At 47.2% G+C, this 19624-nt stretch overlaps 1 protein-coding gene across 1 annotated transcript in view; it reads left to right on the top strand.

The window, feature by feature from the left end:
• Positions 1-19624, top strand: part of STK31 (serine/threonine kinase 31) — a 92011-nt gene that overhangs the window by 34950 nt on the left and 37437 nt on the right. The window contains exon 11 of the mRNA XM_090046766.1: positions 3989-4111. Within this exon, the coding sequence (XP_089902892.1) occupies positions 3989-4111 (123 nt within the window). The remainder of the gene's footprint in view (positions 1-3988; positions 4112-19624) is intronic.

Raw genomic sequence — 19624 nt, 5'->3', positions numbered from 1 at the left:
CAGTGGTTTTCAGCATGTGTAGTAGGCTTAAGGCACCCGTTAAACGGTCATTCTTACCTTTTGCTCATTCTTAGACTACAGAAAAAGAATTAAAACAATTCTTCTATTTCAAAGAACTCAGGAAGGCAAAGATAGGTCAGAATATTTTTTACACAATGCATTCCTATTTGAAATTTCTGAGTTTATCTTATGAATTATATGTAGCTGTTTGCACACTTAACAGTGCTAATATTGCATTGCACCCATAAAAGGATCTTGGTGCCCCATCACCCTTGTTGAGAATCATGCTTCTAGAAGAAGAATCAGCAGCAGCTGAAGAGGAGGGGGGAATTTCTTTACCCCCGCCCCCTGTAATGTATATTTTAAGCACCTCACAAATCTGTTCATGTTGATATTCTAGTTGCCTTATGTGTTGTTTTGCTGTCTTGTTGCTCTCCTGTTTTATCAGTTATGTCCTCTGTTATTATAAACAGGGATTGAGTTTTCTATTTTCTGGGAAACCTTAAGCCCTGTCCAGAGTGGGAGGAGGCGGGGGCAGGGCCTGAGAATCTGAGAGCTGGGGCTTGGCTTAGACTTGCTTTCCATCCTGAAGCCTTTGGCATAAGTAAAGCTTGTGGGGGGGGGCTGCGGCTTGGGGGTGTGGGCTGCGGCTGGGGACCCCCTTTGAGACTGTGGGGGCTGCAGGTTGGGAATAAAAGGCACCGGCAGGGCCTGGGGCCCTGTGGGTCAGGTGCAGGTGATGCTGTTTGGAAGGTGGGCCTGTAAGGAGGGCTGGTAGGAGGCAGGACAGGGGTGTGTGTGTGGGGGGGGTCAGGAGGAGCAGGGAGGGTTGACTGCTGCAGGGGAACCTGGGCAGTATCCCTGTGTCGGGACCCAGCCCCGCTGCACCCTACCCTGGGGGTAGGTATGGGTGGGCAGGCGGGCAGGGTCTCTTACCTGTGTGCCTGGCAGTGTTGAAGAGCCAGGGTACCTGCCCTGCCACCTCCCTCACCTCAGGGGCCTCTGTGCCCCTTTCCCCCAACAAACTTACCAGCTGGATGCTGCTCTCCAAGCTACCAGGCTGTATATTGGCAATCAGATTGGTATCAGCCAATATGGCTGGTTAATAATTGGCCCAAAAAATCTTTTAAGTTTGTTTTTTTGTTTGTTAGTCTTGTTTTTTTTAAAGTTGTCCTTATTGCCCTTCTGTGATTTTGTTGGTGTGAGATTTTTAGGACAAATATGAAGAAAAATTAGCTGAACAAGTGCTAGGAAGGATGCAGTGTCATTTCACTGGTGAAAAAGACCTGTCATCTCAACATATTTGATCAGTAGGAGGTAATTATGTCGTCTTAGTACCATCTGCAGTCAGGCAGTAGTCTTCTGTCTGGAGATTTTAGAGATCTTTTCATGTAAAAATATTTTGAGTTTTTATTCTGGCTTTGTTTGCTATAATTTGGCAGACCAGAGCCTTATAGTTCCTAACTCTGCTGGGTGTGAGAGGCTAATTCTAAGAGAGACTGGTAGAAAAGTTTTAGTTTTTACTTTAACAAAAAAGAAAAAAAAAGACCTATGGTAGGAAGCTCAGAGGATTACATGGAATCTAGCTGAGTTACAAAGAGAGAACTGTGAAATCTTGTTTGATTGCTCTTCTGAGCAGTGGAGCTCCATCACTTCGAAAGGTTTCTGTTTGCTCAAGAGAATAAATTTGCCATAGCAGTACTGGTAGCAGTTTGAAGGGAAAAGTAGAGTAGAAAGGCAGTTCTGTCAAGGGTCATCCCCCCCAGCACACCTGAGACCAACAGAGACAAACGGGAAAGTGTGTGTAAGCCTAGAGCAGCCTGAAGAATTAATTTAGACACTGGACTATATTGGTTAATGAACACTTTGTGAAGAGACATACTGTTAAAAGATGTACATTTACTGATTAAGTTTGATCTAGTTATCTCTTCTTGTATCTAAATGGTGGCTTGCAGTTCTGTCTACAATTGAAAAGATATTAATTATAATATATTTGTTGGTTGCAGAGTTTACTAATGGCTTTATTCCATGTCGAAGTGTGAGACCAGTCCATAGGAAATGCATTGAACCCAGACTGCACAGTTTTTGTCCAAAATCTGTTTGTCTCCTTTCTTATTCTGTTAATTTAAATAACTAAAGGCATATTTGATGGCTGCATCTTTCTGGGCACTAGCCTAAATAGGATAATTGATATTTTTCCTATCTTCCTTTTCTTCATTATCTTTATTCTCTTGGTATGACATCTGGAAAAAGTCTCTGAGCTCTTTGGAGCAAGGATCTTGTCCTCTGTTGTTTAGGAGTCATATAGTACATCTAAAATAAAAAAGCAAACTCAAATAAATAAATCCAGTACATTTAGCATGAAAAGAAAACTGTCAGATGCTGAGCAGATCCTGTGACCTTAATTTTCAGTGTTGTGGCCCCCTCATCATGCTGGGTTGACTGTAATTCTGGATTGCTAGGCTAGGTTGACTTTAACCCTTCTGTGTTTGTGTTTGTGTGCAGTCTGAAATGACTGGCTCCTGAGCTGGTATAGCGAGTCTAACTGGTACCAGAGCTGATTATGGAAAAAACTGACTCTCAAGTAGATCTGATTTGATGAGTTGTTGACCCTGTTGCTTAGGCAGAAAAGGTTTGTCTGGAAAGGACTGCCATTTCTTATTTCTGCTTTATAATTGCATTTCTGTAACAGGAATATTAAATATCACCTAAGCATTTACTGGCCTGTCTGGAAGATCTGATTTGTTGTCTGGCTTGTGATGCAATTGAACAAACACAAGTAGTCCCTTAAATGGGAGATATTTGATGGAAGCTGACCCTGGTAACTGTGAGTCATGTATTGGCTTTTTTTGGGCTGGTCAGCACCAGTCATGGTTGTTTTAATCAGATTTTTCCCTGAAGTCAGTCAGAGCAGTTTTGGCTTTTGAAGCACGTGTTTTTTGGGCAGATTTTTTTTGGGAGGGGTGTTTGTTGGAATAATCTGTTTTAGTTTACAAGTTGTGTGAGGAGTTTTTATCTGCAAGTTTGAATATCACCTGTCAGTGTTACATAAGTGATTTGTATGAATGGGGTTGTTTTATTTGAAGAGCAAATTAGTACCAGACTATCAAAATGCTACATATCTGTTGCAGTATCAATATTGCCCGTAATGTGTCAGGACAGCATTTCTCACTGAGGATTACAGTGTAAAACTAGATTTTTTTTTAAGGCCAGAAGATCTTCTTATGATCACTTAGCCTGACTTCCAAACTTCTAGGCTGCAGGGGAATGTCACTGGGCTGTTTTTCTATCCTAAAAAGTTTCTTTGTTTTCCCATCTCCCTCCCTTCTTCCTACCCTTTCCATTGCAACAGGAGGTTTTGCCTCTTGTTGGCAGATTCCATCCTATCAGTTACTGAGCAAGGACTTGATTTTGGGAAAGTGTCCCTTTAGTTTAATCCATCTCTTGAAAACAAAAAACAAAAATCAGTCAATTTTCCGGCCACCTTGTTCCCAAATTGCAGGGCACAGAGAAAGAAACTACTTAACTGTCAGTTGGGCTCCATAGTTCTCTCTCCATTGGTCTTGTAAGGAAGTTTTCACTGTCTGATTTTTTTTCAGGCTGTTTTAACTGGTTTCTTGACTCCAGTCCATGAAATTCTCCATTTCTTGTCCTAAAGAAAATTGGACATGTTAAATGCATACAGTAGCTGTTAGAATCCGTCAGACAAAAATTTAGCTTTATACAAATCGTTTCTTTTGTTCTGTATCAGCTTGTAGCATGGTTATGCTTAATTGTATTAGATACAGTATTTGAAGCCGTAGATACAGTAGGAACATCACCTTCTTATTCAGGCATGAATTGTTGTAACCTGATAAGGTTGATAAATATTTTATAAATTGGAAAAGAAAGTACTGTAGAAGGAGTTTTAGAAAGTAAAACTTGATTATACTTCATGCTTAAAAGAAGTTTGAATATGATTTGACGAATTGTTCTTTTTTCCACATAGAGTGAAGGGGAGAGCTTGATTCTCAAGAGGAATAAGGTGCAACAGAGTCTGTACCATGTAGTGGAAGAATTCATTCTGGAAGTGGATCAGCTGCCTCTCTCTGAGCGCTCAAGAACTTTACAGGTTGGAAAGTAATTATTGCCATAATTATTAAATGCTTCTAATCTGCTTTTTAAGTTATTTTAAGTTCAGTGTATTAGAGTTGAAAGCTTCAACTACATTGAATAGAGCAATGGTTTTCAACCTCTTTTTCATTTGCGGGTCCCTTTTGAAACTTCAAATGGAAATGCAGACCCCTTTGAATTATAAGTGTAGATATTCACATACTTTTGATCATAATAATTTTTGTGGACCACCTGAGTAGGGGAGCACCAATAGAGATTTTGGCGTGTGATACCAATAGCTGAGTTTTAAGGAGGCATATTGGCTAATACCGATCTGATTTCTGATATAGCTGCACGCAGCGGGTAAGTCTGTTGTGGTGGAAGGTGAGTGGGGAGGGAAAGGGTGTGGAGGGGGGCAGATCAAGGCCCCTGCATTGTGGGAGGGAGTGGGGCAGTGGTAGGTGCTGCCCAGGTGGGGCGTGGGATGGAGCTGCAGTTTGTCTGTGGGGGGTGGGGAGATGCCTCCTGCTGCTGTGCGCCCCCAGGGGGCAGAGGTGTGTGCGTCCTTCTCCCCCCCCCCCCCTCCCCCCCCGTCATCAGGGCAAGGCAGGACAGGGCAGGCTGCAGCTGTGGGCTGGACCTGGGTTGTGTTCAGGGTGGGCAGCAGCAGTGCTGGGAGGGGAGGTTATGGGGGGGCTGTAACCACCCCATATTTTGCCATAGTCCCTCTCCTAGCACTGCTGCTGCGCAGCCCAAGCGCAGCCCTCGCCCAACCGCCTCCTGCTCCCACATGCTGGGAAGAGCCCGGCACAGCCCCAGCCCCAGGTTGTAGCTGCATTCCCCCCCACCTCCCCAGTGCAGATCCAGGGGCACATGTCCCCCCCTCCCCGTATCCTCTCAGGGTGTGTGTGTACAGCAGCAGGAGCCATTCCCACCCCTACGATCCCCAGACAAACTGTGCCCCATCCCACCCCAGCTGGGCAGCGCCTGCCCCAGCCCCTGCTCTGCTCCCTTCCTCATCGTGGGGGGGTGTTGATCTGCCCCCACATACCCCTTCCCTTCCCCCTCCCCTTCCATCACAAGAGACTTACCAGCTGCACGCAGCTCTCCAAGCTGCCAAGCTGTGCTCCTCACTGCCTGCGTGCTGTGCTGCGGCTGCGCATATGTATGGGCATTTATTGGCCAAATTATCTGCCACATCAGGCTGATTTCTGATGCAGTCAGTTTTCTTCAGATCTGTGCTGCTCTGATATTGGACCAATGTATTGATGCACCTCTACCCCTTAGACGTAGTCTGTGGACCACAAGTTAAAAAACATCGGAATAGAGCCTTGTATCATTGCTCTGAGGTTTATTGTATCACTGATCCTTTTCTGGCTCCCTTGAGATCACTCCACTTGGGTGTTACCCTTCAGAAATTACTTGACTTATGGTGGAAGTCCATGACTTTTTCCTCCAGACACGGAGTATAGGCTGCATTTCCTCCCCTGAGATCACTTCAGCTGGTGATTTAGCCAGCTTTTACAAGGGCTTTTTGCTTTAGTACATATAATAAAACAATACAGAATCTGCTTTCATGCTAAGCTTATCAGGTATCAACCCTCCCCTGAGTGAGATGAACTGTGGCAGAGTCTATGAGATATTCTAGAGCAGTGCTTTTTAACCTGTGGTCCTGCTGACCCCTGGGGGTCTGCAAAAGGTGGCTGTAAAGATGGCAGCCCCACCTGAATGGGAAGTACCACTGGTGCTGCTGCTGCTCCCCTGGCAGCCAGAGGCTGCTTGAATGCCAGCAGCGAGCACCCCAGTGCCAGCAGGCAGAGTGCAGCTGGACAGCCCCACTTCAGCCTGCCACTGCTGCTGCTTTATGTGGGACACTGCAGTGTTGCAGCTCCTTGACTCCTCTGCTCGCCTGACAGTATCAGTCTACAAACTGGAACAGGTGTGTGTGTGTGAGAATTTCCAGTCGGAAAACTGGCAGTCTTGAGGCACTCACAGAAAGGTTAGGTTCTACAAAACTCACGGGAGGCCACCAGTAAGTCTGGTGGGGTATAAGGGATATCTTCTAGCTTAGTCCGTGTCCCAACTTCTTCACAACACATCTAATGCATGTGAATGTGTGAGGTTTTTATGTGGCAATGTGGAGGAATCCCTGGGTGAATGGTTGCTTGTGTATGCAGGGGACTGTACCTGATGACTTTCATCAAGAAGCTTCAACTCTGGATTTCTTGAGTAAGAAAAAAACAACTTTGATGTATTCAAAACCCTTGACAGCTTTTTGGCTGGAAGCGAGCGGACTCTGGACAGTGATGTGAAAAGCAAAATCAAGGAACACTTGCTGGTGCTCAAATCTCAGTTTCACCAGTGCTTTCCTGAAATGGGCAGTTAGAATGAGTGGATACATAACCCCTTTGTAGCAGACTGTAACTTGAGGCCTTGTCTAACAGCTAGAGAAGAGCAAGTACTTGAGTTATACTGTGTTGGGGGGCCTGAAACTTGAATTCAGGCAGGAACCTCTTGCCTAATTCTGGTTAAAAATAAAAAAGGAGTATCCTGATATGACAGATAAAGCCATTAAAGTCTCGATGCTGTTCACCACCATGTACTTACGTGAAAGTGGGTTTTTTGCCTTAGTATCAGTGAAAATGATTTCTTTGCATTGGTCTTCCACCCTGTTGGACAAGACGAAAGCATCCCAGGATGGGAGATGGGCCCATAATTGATGCAGATCAAGTGAGAGAACACCTCAAGAGGCTCAACATCCTTAAGTCTGCAGGCCCAGACAGAATGCACTCGAGACTCCTGAAGGAGCTGGTGGACATCATAGAGCACCCCGTTGCAAACGTATTTGAAAACTCATGGTGTTTGGGAGAGGTACCAGAGGACTGGAAAAGAGCCAACGTGGTCCCAATCTTCAAGAAAGAAAGGAAGAAAGATCCAGGGAATTACAGGTCAGTCAGTTTGATATCCATCCCTGGGAAAATCCTGGAGAAAATTATCAAGGGTTCCATCAGAAGCTGGCTAACAGAAGGCAACTGTCTGAGTGCCAGCCAACATGGCTTTGTTGCTGGAAGGTCTTGCTTGACCAACCTCATTTCATTCTATGACCAGGTGATGCATTGCCTAGACAAGGGAGACAAGATTGATGTCAGATTTCAAGAAAACCTTTCATTTGGTCTCCCATGATGTCCTCATGGTTAAGCTGGAGAACCATCCCATGGTCCCATGGCTGGGGAACTGGCTCTGGGGTCGGACCCAAAGAGTATTAGTTGATGGGAGCAAATCAGCATGGTGCAAGATGACCAGTGGTGTCCCTCAGGGCTCAGTACTTGGGCCAGTACTCTTAAACTTCGATTTAGATTTGGGTGTCAGATGTGGATTGGCAAAGTTTGTGGATGACACTAAGCTCTGGGGGAAGGCAGTCATGCTGGAGGACAGGCTGGAATTACAAGCTAACCTGGACAGGCTTGCAAGGTGGACGGACCAAAACCTGATGGCATTCAATGTAGATAAGTGCAGGGTTCTTCACTTTGGGAGGGAAAACTAGCATCATACTTACAGTGCTATGCTTACTAGCACCACAGCCAAAAGAGACTTGGGGGTCTTGATTGACCACAAAATTAACATGAGCCGCCAATGCAATGCCATAGCTGGCAAAGCAAACCAAACTCTGGCATGCATCCATTGATGCATCTCAAGCGAAACCAGGGATATCATCCTCCCACTTTACTTGGCCTTAGTGAGGCAGCACCTGGAGTACTACATCCAGTTTTGGGCCCCCCCACTTAAGGAGGGACGTGGTTAAGCTCAAGAGAGTCCAAAGGATAGCTACCCACATGATCAAAGGTCAAGTGAGCAAGCCTTACGAGGAGAGGCTCAGGGGCATGGGGCTTTTTAGCCTGGTGAACAGAAAGCTTAGGGGGGACTTGGTGGCAGCCTATAAGTATACAAGGGGTGTCTACCAGGATCTGGGAGAACAGTTGTTTACCATGGCTCCCCAAGTGATAACAAGGTCTAATGGCCACAAACTTTTGGAAGGCTGATTTAGAGTGGACAAAAGGAAAAACTTCTTTACAGTCTTGAGTGTCCAGGGTGTGGAACAGACTCTCCCCTGAGAGGTGGTGCAGACACCTATTCTGGACTAATTTAAAGGCATTTGGATGCTTATCTTGCTGGGATCACTTGACCCCAGTAGACTTCCTGCCTATGGCAGGGGGGCTGGACTCGGTGATCTTGTGAGGTCCCTTCCAGCCCCTAATGTCTGAAATCTATGAAAACGAAATACCAAAACGAATTGGATATTGAGGAAGATCTAAGGCTCAAACAGTCACCTGTCTTACTAAACGTTCACATGTTTTCTGCCAAGAAGTAAGCTCAACCATCTCATTAGACCTGATGACAAAATGGTAAGATCACAAAATTGCATTGTTGTTATTGATATTATTATTTTTAATACAACAGTTTGTCAGTAATTATCTACTTATGTTAGCTATGCCCACAGTAGATTTCCAGATGGGTCTTTGCCTCCATTCAAATTTTTTTAGGGTTCCATAAATGAAAGAGGTTGAAAACTACTGTTTTAGGGCTAATGTATCAACTGTATAATAAAGCGATATGTGTTGGCATGAGCTTGGTGGAAAGTACAGGAGTTTTCCTGCTATAGCTAAAGTTTCTGCAGCTGGTGACTTAATATAACTTCCTAAGCAGGTGAACAAGCCTGGAGAATTCTCCTTGTATTCCCCACAAGAAAACTAGTTTTCCTGGTTTGTTATGGTCAAATAAGGTTGAAGGCAGGATAGATTCACACCTTTATAGACTGACTAAATCAGATATGTATAGTATGAGCTTTTGTAAACAGAGGGCTTACTTCCATCAGGTGGTGTGAATGGACTTCAGGAAGCAGAGCTGTTAAGTAGAAAGCAGTGTTTAGCGTATAGATGTTACTATAGCATTGAGAATTACATGCAGTGACCAGCCAGATGTATTGCAGCCAGGGTCTGAGGTAGATGACCGTAGGTGTAGCATGCATGCAGATTTGTTGTTTTTATTCTACAACCCATTTGTAATACTTTCTTGCCTAAAGCAACATAAAGCACCAAAGCTTTATGGTCATCAGTGGTAATGTTGCTATCTGTGCTGATGGAACAGACCTGGAAGCATTCAAGTAAAATGAAAATGTGGGGACGTGAACAAGTTACCATGAGGCAAACCAGGTTTGGTTTTCCTGTACATCTGTTGCTCCATGGTAACTGCCCTTGCATACACGCTAATCCTTAATAAATGAAAGTTTCTTTCTGCTACGGGTTGGCTTTCATTTACTGTGGAGTGAATTAAATTACTGTGAAGAAGTTTTATACTTCGTCTTTTGTTTGCCTTGGGGTAAATGATCCGTGTGCCTGTGCCCTAAAATGTACTAGGCTGGTGGTGGTGAGTTGCAAGAGAAATTGCAGGCTAAGTCCTCAGTGTGGAGGGGAGAAGCTTTTGGAACTCCATCCCAAGGAAAATGATGGTTGGAGACCTGAAGGAGTCAGAGGTGGGGTTAATATCAGAACTGAGACAGTGTTTTTTTGGATGGGCCTTACACCTTTTTCCATGTTTGTTTCTGGATTATCGCTACAGTGTCATTTGATTAGATTAGCAGAGTAACTGGTAATTTTCTTTGTGAAAGTTCTTAATATGATTTATGTTCAAAATGTTAAAACTGTGTATTTTTGTTGTATGTAAACGAAGGTTCTTTGTAGCACAGTTTGTATATCTTTTTTCATGTGGCAATTGGAGAAGTGGTGGAAAGATTCTTACAACCCTGCTTCTGTCTTTTTTGTAATGCTTTTTATGACCTTCAGAGTCCCTTGAATGCTGAAGGTCTTTTTTTTTTTTCTGTTGTAGACCAACCTGAACTGATGTGTCATCTTTAATAACACATATGAACGAACCAGTAGACACAGTTCTTATATAGCCCACAGTGGCTCCAAAGTCTCATCTGCAACTGTAAAGTGCTAGTACTGTGCTTTAGCTCAGTGGCATCCAGTGTCAGTCTGTAATTTTTCCATTTTCTGTTTTTCTTTCTCTCTCTTTTTTGACTCTGTGATAATCAAATAATTCTTTGAGTGCTTGTCTGCACAGATTCCACTATTGGTGTACATGTTCCTACATTTGCTAAATGGGACTCCTTGAGTGGCAGTGCCCACTGCAGCTGTGTCTGTCCTGCGATATGTTAGCTGTGGGTGTCAGCAGTTCTGCCAGTTGCTATGTTCTTCCTCAGCACCTGTGTTATGAGACCAGAGCATCAAAAAGGTCTCTGCACTTCTGCAACAAAGCTCTCCTGTTTGTGGGACTCCTGTTTGACATGGGTAACCTGTAGGTTAACTTTTAGAGTTTGATTGCAGTTGTAGGTACAGTTGAGTGCATCTACAAATGCTCGTTTGTCTAATTCTTATCTTAATGCGCTGAACTATAAAGTTTTGGCTCACTAAGAAGCAAATATATATAAATAGAATTAGTGGGTCTTGCATCATTGGGGAAAATACAATGTCTGGACCTAGTCCTTTCAGATTAAATACAGCTGACTTCCACTTTTCCTCTCCCCTTAATTGTATTAAAGAAGTTGTGCTGCTTTAACTCCACTAGGTGGTAGGCTTTAAACATTCTTTGCATTGCTGTAATGGAGTGTAACTGCAACAAGAATTTTAGGTAGAAAGAGGTAATTAGCTGTTTTAGTCTGAAATCAGACAGAAGATATTTAATAATAACTTGAATGATGTGACCATCTGTTATTAGGTGTCTTAAAGAACAGAAACTTCTTTTAGGGAACTGCTGACAGACTTGTCTAATGTTTGAAGATGGAAGTTGGAGGATTAAAAGTAATACTTCCAGGTGCTAACCAAGCATGGGTCTCGGAGAAGTCTGTTCTAGTTGCTTATGGTTGTGAGTTAGTATGCTTATGGCATGAAAGCTGAAGAAGTAAGAATTCATATATAGGAATTAAGAGGAGATTTTTCCTTGATGGGGAAAACTTACAGAATTCAGAACTTAAGTTCCAACTACTTTTTCAGGGTGACTAGTTCCATCGTATTTGTAAAGGGTTTGAGAATAATACTGAACATTGGCTGTTACAGTTGATAAAGCTCTTTTGTTTATAAATGTTGAGTAAGTGTGTGAAATCACTTTTTAGGTGAAATATCTATTTTTTTTTCTTTTTTATAGTCAACTCGGCAGTAGTTTCCCCATCACTTTGCCAATTTCCATTCCCACATATCTGGTTTTGCTGTGTAACTGTTTAAGACTATGTGAAAAAAGGTCTAGACCAGGTACAGTATTTTAGGTAATCATATCTTTCGAAGGGCTGTAATAAATTTGCAATAGACTTACTGGTTAGTTAGGGAAAGCATATATTTATTTCAATATTTGAAAATATCTAGTTTAAAAAAGAATATTTTGCACTTGTATGACTTATTATTGTTAAAGTGTGCAATACAACCAGATGAATTCAGCATGCAAAACCTTTGCAGTGTTCATAGATTCATAGATGCTAGGGTCGGAAGGGACCTCAATAGATCATCGAGTCCGACCCCCTGCATAAGCAGGAAAGAGTGCTGGGCCTACATTACCCCAGCTAGATACACATCCAACCTTCTCTTGAATACCCCCAGGGTAGGGGAGAGCACCACCTCCCTTGGGAGCCCGTTCCAGACCTTGGCCACTCGAACTGTGAAGAAGTTCCTCCTAATATCCAATCTAAATCTGCTCTCCTCTAGCTTGTGGCCATTATTTCTTGTAACCCCCGGGGGTGCCTTGGTGAATAAATACTCACCAATTCCCTTCTGTGCCCCCCTGACGAACTTATAGGCAGCCACCAGGTCGCCTCTCAACCTTCTCTTGAGGAGGCTGAAAAGGTCCAGTTTCTCTAATCTCTCCTCGTAGGGCTTGGCCTGCAGGCCCTTAACCATACGAGTGGCCCTTCTCTGGACCCTCTCCAGGTTATCCGCATCCTTCTTGAAGTGCGGCGCCCAGAATTGCACGCAGTACTCCAGCTGCGGTCTGACCAGCGCCCGATAGAGGGGAAGTATCACCTCCTTGGACCTATTTGTCATGCATCTACTGATGCACGATAAAGTGCCATTGGCTTTTCTGATGGTTTCGTCACACTGCCGACTCATGTTCATCTTGGAGTCCACTAGGACTCCAAGATCCCTTTCCACTTCCGTGCCACCCAGCAGGTCATTTCCTAGGCTGTAGGTGTGCTGGACATTTTTCCTCCCTAGATGCAGCACTTTGCATTTCTCCTTGTTGAACTGCATTCTGTTGTTTTCTGCCCACTTGTCTAACCTGTCCAGGTCTGCTTGCAGCTGTTCCCTGCCCTCCGGCGTGTCCACTTCGCCCCATAGCTTAGTGTCATCTGCAAACTTGGACAGAGTACATTTCACCCCCTCGTCCAAGTCGCTGATGAAGACATTAAAGAGTATCGGTCCAAGCACCGAGCCCTGCGGGACCCCACTGCCCACACTCTTCCAGGTCGAAACCGACCCATCCACCACAACTCTCTGGGTGCGACCCTCCAGCCAATTCTCCACCCACCGGACTGTGCAGTAATCCAAGTCACAGCCCCTTAACTTGTTCACCAGTATGGGGTGGGATACCGTATCAAAGGCCTTCCTGAAGTCCAAGTATACGACATCCACCCCTCCTCCTGCGTCGAGGCGTTTTGTGACCTGGTCATAAAAAGAGACTAGATTGGTCAGGCACGATCTGCCTGCCACGAACCCGTGCTGGTTTCCCCTCAGCATAATTTGTCCTGCCGGGCTCTCACAAATGTGAGCCTTGATGATTTTCTCAAAGATTTTGCCAAGGATGGAGGTGAGACTGACTGGCCTATAGTTACCCGGGTCCTCCTTCCTCCCCTTCTTGAAAATGGGAACCACATTGGCCCTTTTCCAGTCCTCCGGGACTTGACCCGTGCGCCACGAGCATTCAAATATTCCCGCCAGTGGCTCTGCAATGATGTCGGCCAGTGCCTTCAGTACCCTCGGATGGAGCTCATCCGGGCCTGCCGACTTAAAGGCATCCAGTTCCTCCAAGTGACCCTGCACCACCTCAGGGTCCACGCATGGAAGTCTGGTGCCTTGCTGCTGCCTCCCTACACTCCCAGTGAGAGACTTGTCATGCCTCTCGCTTAGGAACACTGAGGCGAAGAACTCGTTGAGGAGTTCAGCCTTGTCCCCTCTGTCCATCACCAATTGTTTCTGCCCATTTAGCAGGGGTCCTATTCCTCCCTGGGCCTTCCTTTTACTCCCTATATATCTAAAAAACATTTTCTTATTGTCTTTTACTTGGGTTGCCATCCTCAGCTCCATGGTAGCTTTGGCTACATGTTGTGTATTTTAAAATTGTGGAATTAAATTATGACCTTCACCACAGCTAGAATTCTGCTAGTAGGCCCTGATTTTTTAAAATGGCCATTATAACAATGTAGTTCTGCAAAATATGGATGCATACCATGAGGCTACTTCAGTCATTGTAGGATTAAATGTATACTGACTTTGGATTTCCAAATTCTCAACAATCATGTTTTAATGCATCTTGTAATGCATTCAGCAAAGATGTGTCAAATACATTAATCTTATAAGTTAGGCTATAGCACAGGGGTGGGCAAAATATGGCCTGCTGGCTGGATCCGGCCTGCTAACTGATTGTAACTGGTTTGTGGGTGGGAGGCCACTGACTCATGGGCTCCAGGTGCAGCCTCCATGGTGGGCAGGGTGCCACGTGGTGGGCGGGACTGCTTCTGGCCAGTGTTGATGCGGTGGCATCAGCTGTGGACACAGGCAGATGCCCCAATCCCCATCCAGAACCTGCTGTACACATCTACTATTGAGACTGGTTTTTACCCAGGTCTACTTCTTCTGTGTCAGGTGGGTGGCATAAGCTGTGGACAGGACTGGCAGGTTTTGGGTGGGGATTGGGATTGTGATGTGCTACAGCTCCGGGGAGGGAGAGGGACAAGATTAGAGTGTGCTACAGTTCTAAGGAGGGGGAGGGATGGGGATTGAGATATGCTTCAGTTCTGGGTTGGGGAGGGAGAGAGTATCAGGGCAGTCTGCATTAGGGCTGTGCGAAACTTCAGTTGCAGACTCAATTCGGAGGAGATTCAGCAGCCGAATCTGAATCCAAATCAAATCGGAAGACCCATTAAAAAGTCTAAATTGAATCCGAATTCTCTGAATCAATTTGGAGAGATTCAAGATTTGGATTGGTTGGGATGAGGCAGGCACAGCCAGGCAGCTGCAGGCTCTCCTGTGGCTCCTCCAGCTGTGCCTGCCTCTCCTCAGGTGGGGGGAGCCATGGGAGAAGTCCCCATAGCTGTCCAGCGTCCTGGCACTTTAAAAAGCCCTGCAAATAGCAGGGTCTGTGGGGGCTCTGGGGCCTCCTGGCAGAGTCTCCCTGCGCCCCAATTGCCTCTACCCCCCTAGCCCCACCCCTGATGGCCCCTGCCCAGCCCCATCTGTCCAGGAATTAACTGCCCCTGCCCGGCACTCGCCAGTTGTGACAGGCTCTGGGGCTGCATGGCAGAGCCACCGCATACAGCTCCTGCTCCCCAATCTCCACCCCCCTGCCCAGCCCCAGCATCCTGGCAATTAAAAAAAACAAACCCCTGCATTCACCAGCTGAAGCAGCAGTGATCAGGGCTTCTGGGGGCTTGTGGCAGAGCCCCCCTGTGGAGTGGGGGGGGGCACTGGATAGGCCTCTCCCCCCCCCACCTGGCACCTGCATGGCAGCTGTCCCATGGCATGGGTACAGTGTGGCTCAGTAGGGTGCCGTGTGCTATCTAGGAGCTGGGGTGGCTCTAGCAGTCACCCAGAGCCTAGCACTGCTCAGCCCCAGTAGCCCCAGCTTCCAGACAGTGTGTGGCATGGGGCAGCTGTCAGTGCGGGGGGGGCGGGTGACCACCAGTGCCCCGCGCTGTGCAGGGAGGGCTCTGTCATGAGCCTCCAGAGGCCCTGATCACTGCTGCTGCAGCCAGTGAGTGCGGGGCTTTTTATTTATTTTTTTAAACTGCCAGGACGCTGGCACCAGGCAGGGCAGCCATCGGGTGGGGCTGGGAGAGAGGGGGGCTCTGCTGCGTAGCCGCAAAAGCCCTTGCTACAGTCAGTGAGTGTGTTTTGTTTTGTTTTGTTTTTTAAAGTGCCATGAGGCTGGGGCCAGGCAGGGCAGCCATGGGGGCTTTTCCTGTGGCAACCCTGCCCAGGGAAAGGCAGGCACAGCCTGAGGAGCCACGGGAGCACCTGCAGCTGCTCAGCTGTGTCTGCCTCTCTCTGGCCGATCTGAATTAGCGCTGAATCTCTGATTTCTGATTTGGCTGAATCGAATGGGGACATTGATTTGAATCACCGAATTGAATTGCTGTCCTCTGAGTCGGCCAAGTCCGAATTGAATACTTCCCTATTCACATAGGCCTAGTCTACATCTCCATGAAGTGGAGGAGAGAGATGTGGCTCTCAAGAGGACAAAAACAATGAAGTCGCTGTCCAGCTAAAATAATTCCCCAGTTAGGCTCCGGAGTGGCGAGAGACGGGTGGGTGAAAGCCCGCTGCGCCCCCGCTCTCCCAAAGCCTCCCAGAGACCCCCCAGTAGCCGTAGAGCCCCCCACTAACCCCAGCACAGCTGGAGGCAAACGGGGCCTGTGGTGGGAGGGGGTTAACCCCTCACTGAGTGGGAGGAGGCGCCTGAGTGGAGCCGGGCCGGGTCAAGCCCCGCCCAGGCCCCTACTTTGCCCAGCTCCCCAGGGAGCCATGCGGCTGGAGCCGCACGAACAGGCACACTTGCCTGCTGGCGCATGAGTTAGCACGGAGTTAGCACGGAGTTAGCACGGAGTTAGCACGGAGTTAGCACGGAGTTAGCACGGAGTTAGCACGGAGTTAGCACGGAGTTAGCACGGAGTTAGTGCAGGAGGGTGTGCGGGAGGGCCTGAGAACTCTGCCTGTGAACCCCCCAGGGTAGACAGTCCCAGCTGTAGCCAACCTACCAGAGGCATGACACGGATGGGCACGCGTCGCACCCTGAGGGTCCCCTAGGGCTCTGTGGCCCCCCCTCGGGCACCTCAGAAATGGCCACCCAGATAGAGCCCGTGGTTCCGGGCTCCACACAGACGGAGCCTCTGGCTCTCGGCTGTGGGGGCTGCCTGTCCCTATTTCATGCTCTGGCGGCCGGGAGCATGGCTACCTCCCTGTGTGGGGTCTGCTCTCTTTTGGGGTCTCTGGCGTGCCAGCTGGAGGAGCTCCAGGCCACAGTCCAGAGACTGCGTGCCATCAGGGACTGTGAGCAGGAGATTGACTCTTACTGCCAGGCCCTTCTTCCCTGGGAGCTGGAGGGGAGAGCACCGTCTCCCTCCATGACTAAGGAGGACTCCGGGACCTCCCACTCTGTCCAGTCAGGGGCATGGACCAAGGCGGTCAAGGGCCCTAAGGCCTGCTGCACTAAGGCCCCTGCCCCGCCAGAGCTTAGCAACAGGTACGCACCTCTTGCAGCTCCAGCAGAGCCTGCTGAGTTGCTAGCTCCCACAGGCAACATGGGCTCAACTGCAGCTACCGCTCCCGCTTTCCCCAAGACAAAACATAAGGTGTTTGTTGTGGGAGACTCCATCCTGAGGGGGACTGAGGGGGCAATCTGCCACTCCGACCCCTTAGCCCAGGAAGTCTGCGGCTTCCCGGGAGCCTGCATCCAGGACATTGTGGAGAAGATCCTGCAGCTCCTCCAGCCCACAGACCACTATCCTATGCTCCTTATTCATGTGGGCACCAATGACATGGCTTGGAGCACTCCTAGCCGGATCATGAGGCGCTACAGGGATTTGGGAGCGGGGCTAAATGGTCTGGGGGCACAAGTGGTGTTCTCATCGATCCTCCCAGTCTCGGGCTATGGGCTGAGGAGGGAGAGGAGGATCCATGTAGCCAACCATCGGGAAGGCTTTGGCTTCCATGACCACAGCCTGCTCTTTGGCGAGAGAGGCAGTGAGCTGCTGGGAAGAGATGGCCTCTACCTCTCTCCCCTGGAGAGGAGGCTCTTTTCAGCCAGACTGGCTGACCTGCTCCTCTGGGCTTTAAACTAAGCCCCTTGTGGGGAGGGGGGACTACCGCCATTGCGGTAAGCAACCCTTGTAAAGCCAGTGGGCCAAGGCACTTAAGGGAACCCACCCTTGCCCCAGTTCTGGCACACACACGCATACACTCCCCTCGTGAATAGAGATAATAAAAAAACCCACTTCATTGCATCCATTTCCGCATCAGAATTAGGTAGTAGAGCTGCATGTAGTGACTAGAAAGAAATATAAGGGTATTGCTCAGGCATACAGGGATGAAGTTAGGGAGGCCAAAGCACAATTGGAGTTGTGGCTAGCAAGGGAGATGAAGGGTAGCAAGAAGAGTTTCTGCAAGTATGTCAGCAGCAAGAGGAAGGCCAGGTAAAGTGTGGGTCCCTGACTGAATAGAGGAGGAAACCTAGTGATGGATGATGCGGAAGAGGCTGAAGTGCTCAATGTCTTTTTCACTTCAGTCTTCACAGGCAAGTTCAGCTCCCAGATTACTGCACCGTGCAGCATAGTTTAGGGAGGAGGTGAGCAGCCAACAGTGACAAAAGAACAGGCTAGGGACTGTTCAGAAAAGTTGGATATGTACAAATCCATGGGGCCAGATGTGATGCCCATGAGGGTGCTGAGGGACTTGACTGATGTGGTTTACAGAGCCTCTGGCCCTCATTTTTGAAAACTTGTGGTGGTCAGGAGAAGTCCCAGATGATTGGAAAAGGGCAAACATTGCGCAAATCTTTAAGAAAGGGAAGATGGAGGATCCAGGGAACTATGGGCTTGTCAGCTTCACTTCTGCCCCTGGAAAAATAAGGGAGCAGGTTCTTAAGGAACCCGTTTCTAAGCACTTGGAGGAGAAGGTGATTAGGAAGAGTCAGCTGGAGGGTATGGCTAAGATTCACATACATCTAGTCAGATTGGAGGATTGGACCAAAAGAAATCGCATGTGGTTCGATAAATAGAAGTTCCAAGTCCTGCACTTAAGATGGAACAGGCTGGGCAATCCCCACAATCCCATGCGCAAGTACAGGCTGGGGACCAACTAGCTAAGTTCCAGTTCTGCAGAAAAGGACCTGGGGGTTACATTATACAATAAGCTAAATATCAGCCAACAGTGTGCCCTTGTTGCAAAGAAGGCTAGTGGCATACTGGGCTGCATTAGTAAAAGCGCTGCCAGCAGACTGAGGGAAGTGATTCTTTCCCTCTATCCAGCACTATTGAGGCCATATCTAGAGCACTGTCCAGTTTTGGAGCTAGACTGTTGTCAGTGGTGGTAGATGACAGAACAAGGAGCAATGGTCTCAAGTTGCAGCAAGGAAAGTTTAGGTTAGATATTAGAAACAGCTTTCTCTGTAGGAGGGTAATAAAACACTGGAACAGGTTACTCAGAGAGATTGTGGAGTCTTCATCCTTGGAGGTTTTTAAGACCTGGCTAGACAAAACCTTACTTGGGATGATAAAGTTAGGGATGGTCTGACTTTGAGCAGGAGGTTGGACTAGATGGCTTCCTGGGTCCCTTCCACCCTAATTTTCTATGATTGTATGTAGTAGTAAGTAATGAATTGACAGATACTGTTATCAAGGAGTGTATGTAGCGAATCTCCTTCCTCTAAAGTCTTTTCATTTCCTGAAAACTGTAGGTGACATGTTTTTGACCTCTGAGCTAGGAAGAAATGTCGAAAGGCAAGTATTTTATGGAAAATGAATGGAAGAGAAAATCTAACTGCACTCAGACCTTGCATCCTGGTTGAGACTTCTCATTAGGGTGGTCTTCCTGTGTTGCTGAACATTTGTTTCATGTGCTCCAATACTGTTACCCCATACCCATAAGGGAGGAAGCTCAGGCTTCTCTTCTGATCTGTCTTTTCCTAGCCCTCAATGGAATGAAGCAGGAGGTATTTAACTGTTGACTGCACAGCTCCCTTTAGCCTCTGGGAATCTGCTGCTAATTTACACCCTTGTTTAATGTAGTGGCTTGTCCTAAGAGAGAGGCCTACTGCAAGATCATGCTTCTGTCCTGGGTTCTGTCTGGCCTGTCAGCAGCTTGGAGGAGCTTCTAAGTAGCTTTTGCAAGAAACTATACCTACTCGTAGCATTCTTTGTTTCTGTTGTGCCCGCAGTTGGAGGTCTCCCCAGGTGACCTGTGTCATTATTAGTTGTGGGCAGAATCCACTCCTTGTGTGTCTGAATTGTCCCATGCCCTTCTGCTTCTCTGACTGCAGTTGCTTTGTGTGATGCAGGTGTCTTGGAATCCTTGTGTCTTGAAATTTTCCTTATTGTAGCTTGAAGCCATTGCTTCTAGTCCTGTCCCTTGTGGCCAGAGAGAAAAGTCCATACCCTTCCTCTCTCTAATTTCTATAAGGCATTAAATACTTCAGACTTTTCTGTGTCATCCATAAGGAGGTTGCCTTTTGCATTGTAAGTGACCTTTGATTTCTTTGGTATTCATCTTTTCTTTGA

The sequence above is a fragment of the Crocodylus siamensis genome, chromosome 5 (genome assembly GCF_052110815.1).
Source record: "Crocodylus siamensis isolate JL-2025a chromosome 5, ASM5211081v1, whole genome shotgun sequence".
Classification (NCBI taxonomy): Eukaryota; Metazoa; Chordata; order Crocodylia; family Crocodylidae; genus Crocodylus; species Crocodylus siamensis.
Note: the sequence above shows the minus strand (reverse complement) of the source record. Positions and strands in the feature narration are given on the sequence as shown.